The sequence below is a fragment of the Myotis lucifugus genome, unplaced genomic scaffold (assembly GCF_000147115.1).
Source record: "Myotis lucifugus unplaced genomic scaffold, Myoluc2.0 scaffold_532, whole genome shotgun sequence".
Lineage (NCBI taxonomy): Eukaryota > Metazoa > Chordata > Mammalia > Chiroptera > Vespertilionidae > Myotis > Myotis lucifugus.
In genome coordinates, this window is record NW_005871580.1 from 542,544 (window position 1) to 549,422 (window position 6,879).

The 6,879-nt window shown below is 45.4% G+C and overlaps 1 protein-coding gene and 1 pseudogene across 1 annotated transcript in view; both read right to left on the reverse strand.

Annotated features, from left to right (window-relative positions):
- ATP6V0A4 (ATPase H+ transporting V0 subunit a4) overlaps positions 1-6,610 on the reverse strand; it is a gene marked incomplete at its 5' end in the record, with an annotated part of 33,816 nt that extends 27,206 nt beyond the window's left edge. Inside the window, 5 exon segments of the mRNA XM_006110091.3 lie at positions 744-841; positions 1,484-1,566; positions 4,360-4,486; positions 5,924-6,018; positions 6,485-6,610. Of these exon segments, the coding sequence (XP_006110153.1) occupies positions 744-841; positions 1,484-1,566; positions 4,360-4,486; positions 5,924-6,018; positions 6,485-6,610 (529 nt within the window).
- On the reverse strand, positions 2,704-3,069 carry LOC102418724 (annotated as a pseudogene).
- Positions 6,611-6,879: the final 269 nt, after the last annotated feature.

Consider the following 6,879-nt stretch of genomic DNA (forward strand, 5'->3'; position numbering starts at 1 on the left):
ACACCTGTATGATGGAGGCAGAGACTGGAGTGACGCATCTACACACCAAGGAATGCCAACAGATTTTTCTAGGAGGATGAAGATGCCTGTTAGCCTAAGAATTTGGAAACACACACACACCCAATGTCTAAGGACAGCATTGAGGATCTAGAACCGTGCTGATCAATACATCAGCCACATGGAGCTACAAGAATTTAAATCACAAGCCATGTTCCAAGGGCTCCAAGGTCACATGGGCGCTTGGCTCCTGCGGGTTATATATGTAACATTTCCACCACCACAGAAGTCCTGTTGGGCAGCACCGATGTAGAGTTCACAATACGATGTGGGATCAGCTGCTCTTAGAGATCACTTTCAAAGCGTCTTAAAGAAAGTATTCTAATCATGAAAGCGCTGAGCGCCACTGTGGGTGACGACAGACTTTACAACAACTGGGCAATTCAGCAGCAAAAGAATTGGTCAGGCTGGTTGTTCGACTTCATTGGCTAGTTGGTTGTACCATAGATGAGGCCGAGCTGTGGTCAGTTCTAACTCCAGGCAAAATATTACTGACATGAAGAGTCATCACCTCTAGCCTATGAAACAGCCTCTTAATTATGAAATCTTCTGCACCAGGAGCTACAAGGGCACAGCAAGCCTCCCAGCCAGCTTCCAGCAAGGGCCCCAGAGGACAGGACTGATTCGGCAATGGCAGAGGTGGCCCCGCCGCAGTGCCCCTCAGAGAACGTGCCTGAAGCCCTCACTCACGGTGACTAAATCTTCCAGCCTCGTGTTGATACCAGCCAGCATCTCCTTGCGCTCCGCCGCAGGCTCTGGGCAGGGGTAAATGGTGGCTCGAAACCTGTGTGTAATGCATCCAATGGACACGTGGTTATCGCTCCAAAGCACTCTGCACACCCTCTTCTGCTAAGTCACTATTTGCTGGCTTTGGTGAGGCAACACCTTTTCCCAGACTAACCTTCTCCGTGGCCGTCTATAAATGAACCCCCTTTAGAAGGCTTCCCAACACACGGCTCACACTATAGGAATGAGCTTCTTTCAAACCATAAAGCCTGTGAGCTGTTATGTAAACAAAACCATAAGCTTAACTTGCCCCCCTTTTGCCCCCCAGAATCTATTAATGCATTAATGTCCTTCTTTACTGAGTAATTTCTGCTTCTAAGGGGCTGGATATGAGATGATTCTGTAACGTTAGAAACAGCTTAGCACGTGGTTTGCCTGTGAGCTGGGATAAACTGCAATGGTTAAAAGGATCCACTTTTAGTTACCTTTAAATTTTGCCCCTTTAAGTCCTCTCTGTTCCTATTTCCACAGCTATTAAGGGTCAGTTACATTCTTCACACTCTCTTATCAAATGTGGGAAAGTTATTCTAAATCCCTAAATGGACCTCAAAGAGCCCCGATGGTGCATTTCGCATTGCACACCTCTGGCCTCACCCCGCCCCACGGCGCTGGTGACAGAGCCGCTGCCCGCCTCCCTTACCCCTCGCAGATCTTCCTGATCTTCTGCCTGAGCTGCTCTCCTTGATAAAATATGATGAACATGTTCTTTTTCATTTCTTCTTTCTGGAAAATCAGAACGAGGAGAAAAAAAATGAGCTTTTCTTTCTGGTTACATTATAATAAAAATGTTAAGTTCTGTTTTTAGGTTTTAAAATATATATAAATTTAAAGTTGAAAAACCTCCATTTCTCCCAGTTGGTCCAAGTTTGTAATTCATTATGGTTGAGGGCAAGGCCACCCAGGCAGGCTGTACGGGGCCAGCAGGGAGGCCAGTGCAGTCTTAAGGGGACAGAGAGTCCCACTATCGGCTACACTAGTTGGATCACAGCTGGGCCTTGTACTCAGCTCTGAGCCCTCTACTTAAAGAGATGTATTAATAAACAAGGAAGCATCCAGAAGAGGGTCGCCAGGATATTGCAAGGCTTATCATGAAAAGAACTGACCTAGCTCCCCAGGGTTAACTCACACACAGGCACTTCAGGGGCGAGTGAGTGCTTGATATTTAACAAAGGTAAAGCCATGTCTAATGTTGGACTCAGTTACTCACTGTACATCCATAAGAACACTGATTAAAATGCATCTTTTCTTTTGCCTGTCTGCTTGTTTCTATTGCAGATCAAAGTCTGGGACTGCAACACAGGCAAGTGCATTGAAACCCTGCAGGTAAGGCCCGTGGCGTTAGCATCCCAGGGCGCAGTGGAAGGCGTACCAGGAAGCCGGGCTAAGGCAGATCTTGCATCCTCACAGCCCAACGACGTGTTTTTGGCAGGGAGCCCGGATGTGGCCCAGGTTTGCACCTTCACCCCAGATGGGCAACTTTAGGGTGTCTGGAGCTGCTGACTAGGCAAGACGCCAAATCCACTGCATGATCAAGCCACCCAGGGCCTCTCCAATATAACATCGGCACACATGGCTCTCAGAACTCAACTCCCAGCCTCTCCCTGCCCAGCACGCATGGCCCTGGCAGAAAAGATTGTCAAGGCAGCTCCACACTCCAGGCCCCAAGTCACCAAACCAGAGCACCCAACAGATCCTTGCAGCCAGGACAGCCGGGGCCCCACACCCGGTTGAAACAGCGACTGGCAGGCCTGCCCAAATCCATCAGACACCTCCCAGCCTGTCTCTCCAGCACGGTTAGCTGAAACAACTGCAAACACAAAGCAACGTCAGCCAATTTGTGCTTTACTGATGCTTCAATGCTCAGGCCTGGACCTTGGACTTGCGCAGAGGGTACGGCCGCCCCTTCAGCGGCTGCTTCTTGGTCTTCAGGTTCCCTTCATGCTGCTGAGCCTCGGCACATGGTTTGTGTTTTCTTGGGCCACAGACCCAGGGGCTTGCACTTCTTGCCCTTGTAGAATTTCCTGAGAGTCCCTTTCTGAGTCTGGTTAATGACGGTAAGAACGCGGGCGATAGATTTGCGAACAACTGGGATCTTAGGAAGCGTGGAAGCAGCGCCGCCCGTCCCTTTGGCTCTGGCCGCTAGGACAGCTCCACCTTCAGGCCGGCCAGCTGTTTGAGCAACTTGTCCTTCTTGCCATGAAGGTCTCGAGCCCTAATTTTGGCCATGACTAAACAAGCCGCAACCGCCTGCCTAAAATGCATCTTAAAAGTCCCAGTTTGACGATTCACAAGAAAGGGAGAATATATAGTTCATAAGCATATATGAAAATGTTACTTTAAGCAAAGAAACGTGCTCTTTTGCTCTTATTTCATTCGGGGTGGAGGGCAGTCAAGGCAAAATTATGGAGCCCATTGTTGGAAAAGTTGCAATAAATCCAACGAACTCGTCACATACCACTTGGGCACTGGAATTAGGTACGACCCCCTCCCTGAGAAACCATCTATCAGGTCCCAGCCAGTGTCACAAAAAATGCCCACAACCCTTAGAGCCAGCAACCCTATTTCCTTGAATTCCTATCCTGGAAGCAATTCAAAAGAAAATAAAAATCCACATGCATGACGATGTCGGGGGATTGAACCCGCACCCCAAGTACTCACTCTTGACCAGTAATTGAACCTACAACACTTCCATCTGTGGGCTGTCACTCTAACCACTTAGCAACACCAGCTAGGCCCCCAAGTCATTCTTTTTTAATATATTTTATTGATTTTTTACAGAGAGGAAGGGCGAGGGGTAGAGAGTTAGAAACATCAATGAGAGAGAAACATCAACCAGCTGCCTCCTACACACCTCCTACTGGGGATGTGCCCGCAACCAAGGTACATGCCCTTGACCGGAATCGAACCTGGGACCCTTCAGTCTGCAGGCCAACGCTCTATCCACTGAGCCAAACTGGTTAGGGCCCCCAAGTCATTCTTATGCTCATGTGCACACTGACCTAAATCAGTTTAGTTCTTTGTGATTAAGAGACAGCCTGGCTGGGTAGCTCAGTTGGTTAGAGCATCACCCCGATACCACGGTTGCAGGTTCTATCTCTGGTCAGGGCACATACAGGAAGCAACCAATGAATGCATAAATAAGTGGAACAACAAGTGGTATCTCTCTCTCTCTCTCTCTCTCTCTCTCTCTCTCTCTCTCTCTTTCCTCTCCTCTCTCTCAAACCAATTTTTTTTTTTAAATCATGACAACAACAACACCAAAAAGACACAGCTGCCTAGTGTGGAAGGAGTATAGCTAAGTTTCTAGAAACTGGTATAGCTAAGTTTCTTGAAGGAATGCGGTGTTAGGAAGAATCAGTTCTTGACCTTTCAAAGGTAGAAAAAAAGAAAAGAGAAAGCAAGGGAATAGATATTGGCTTCACAGAACTAAAGACTCGGTGTCTGCAGGGATGCAAGCCCTCTGGCGAGGGCTACAGGGAATTTAGGAGGAAGTTATCTGCAGCCTGAGATACCCACTGTGACGGGATCCTCCAGAACTGTGTCCATCTCACTGAACTTCAAGTAGATGTTTCCTCGGCAAACTCGCCACAGCAGCCTCTCAAAGGAAGCCATCCTCTCCCTGTTTATCACACCAGCCGTGAACCTGGTGTCAACAGGCAGAAGAGGACACGTTACTGCGGAACAGGGAGGGGGTGCAGAGAGAAGACTCCTGGAGACGCGTAGATGTGAAGCCAATAAAAGTGCATGTTCCTCTATTCTAGGACGTGATGGCACAGCCCTGATCTGGCACTCGGAATCCCAGCCCTAATTTACCTCCCTTGTGACCTCCTGTTTTCTTGGACATGGTAAGGTTTCCTTAACCATCCCAATAGTTTGTATTTAATTATTTGCAATTAAAAATATGATAGACCATTCATTATAGCATTGTAGATGTTCAAAATGCTCAACAATGGTCTCTGTATTATTACAAATAATGTACTAAGAGGGAAGCATACACATGGATTTGTATACATCTTTATTTTTACCATCATCCAGGCATCTAGATCATTTCTGACCCAAACTTTATACTTTAACCTTAAGATGGTTACTTCCCTTGGTCTATTATTTTTAATGTACATTGGTCTATATTACTTTCAGATCAAACATTTTCAATAAATATCTTTTCTTTCTATTTCTAATTCAATACTTACTACCTCAAATAGCAGGCCCTCAGGTATCTATTGAATAAAAAAGTAGAATTGCAAAACCCAGCACTTTGATCAGTTCATCAATTTTACTTTCCACTGTGTGAAAGCCCACCATTTTGATGGGCATAACCACATTGTAGCACCACTATTTGTGAATGACTTGATTGTATAACTATTCCATTTCTAATTACACTTCAAACTTCGAAGTCCAAATCTATTTTACTATCAAATCAATATTTCAAAGTTAAAGAAAAAAACATGTATCCTATAAGCCTTGTCCCAAAGCCAGGGAACAGTTAAGAAAACCCATCAAAATTATTATACCCGTCCTAGCCGGGTAGCTCAGTTGGTTAGAGCATCATCCTGATATGCCAAGGTTGCAGGTTCAATCCCTAGTTAGGGCACATACAGGAATCAACCAATGAGACACTGGAGCGGTGGGGGCTTGCCCTCGGGGGTGGGAGTGGCGGGGAGGGGGTCAATCGGGGGAAAAGGGAGATATATGTAAAACTTTAAACAATAAATAAATAAATAAATAAATAAATAAATAAATAAATATGTTCTCTAGGGAAAAAAAGAATCAACCAATGAATGCATAAATATGTGGTACAAAAAAATAGATATTTCTTTTTCTTTCTCTCTCTCTCTCTCTCTCTCAAAATCGATTAAAAAATAAATAAAATAAAAAGTTAAAAATTATTATCCCCACATCTTTTCTATGTGGGGACAATATAAACATTGCACTCTTTGGGCTCATTCCAGTGGCTATTTGTTTGTTCATTCATTCATCTATTCATTCATTCAAACACTCGGGGAACCCCATCACATGCTGGGCATTGAGGACCAACGGAGGACCCATTTCCACATAACTTCCAGGACAGAGTTACACTAACCCCAGCTTTCCGGCCATGTATGCAGGCATGGCTCTTAACTCCAGGAGACCAGACGTGTCTTCAGTAAAGAAATCATCAGGTAAGTTGGTTTCCGTCTGAAAGTTAAATGATCAATATTTTCATTTAAACGTATTTAAATAACCTTAAAAGCACCCCACGCCTCCAAGTTTATTCTATTTCTAAGGAAGCTTTAATTTTCCACAAAGAGTTAACAGAATTCAGAAAGTAGAGCGCTCCATGCCACATCAAAAAGCTTCCCCAATCTCCTCCTACCCAAATCCCAAATCTGCTCAAACGAACTGTTCTGCTTTGTTCTGACTGACACTTCTGTCCTGGCCATTTGGGGCACATACTTTTTAATGAGCATCATAGTATGTTGCCCTTTAATTCAACCAGCACCACAGCCATTGCACCCAGAACACTCCCTGCTCACCAGTGGCCTAGCCTTGGGACAGAAATGGTGCTTTGTTCATATTCCAAACCAGCCAGCTTTCAAAATAGAAATTTGAGGCTGGGGGGAGGGGTGGCAAGGAGGGCTTTAAATAGTCCCCAAATAATGACCTCAAAAAAGTCCTGGGTTTTCTTCAGGAGATACTTGAGTTCAGTCAGTTCTAGGAAGCTTTTCTTCAACGCTTGATGGTTCTGGTTGGCTTCCTGTAACTCTCCTTCGAGCTTTTCCAGAACGGTCTATAAGGAATGAGAAAAACGGTAGTCCAGGCAGAAAGTACTACGACATTGACTGTACATTAACCACACAGATAAGTAAATAGAAAACAAATATTCAGGGCATCATAGTGGAGCCTGAAGGGGCCTGTGCAGTCGTTAACTCTGTGTGATGGTAGAGCTGTAAGCCAGAGCCACAGTCACACACTCTTGCGTTCCGTCATCGTGGGGAGGATTAAAAAACACTCCGGGGAGTGAAAAGGCAGCTTCATGGAGAAGTCAAGGCATTTTGG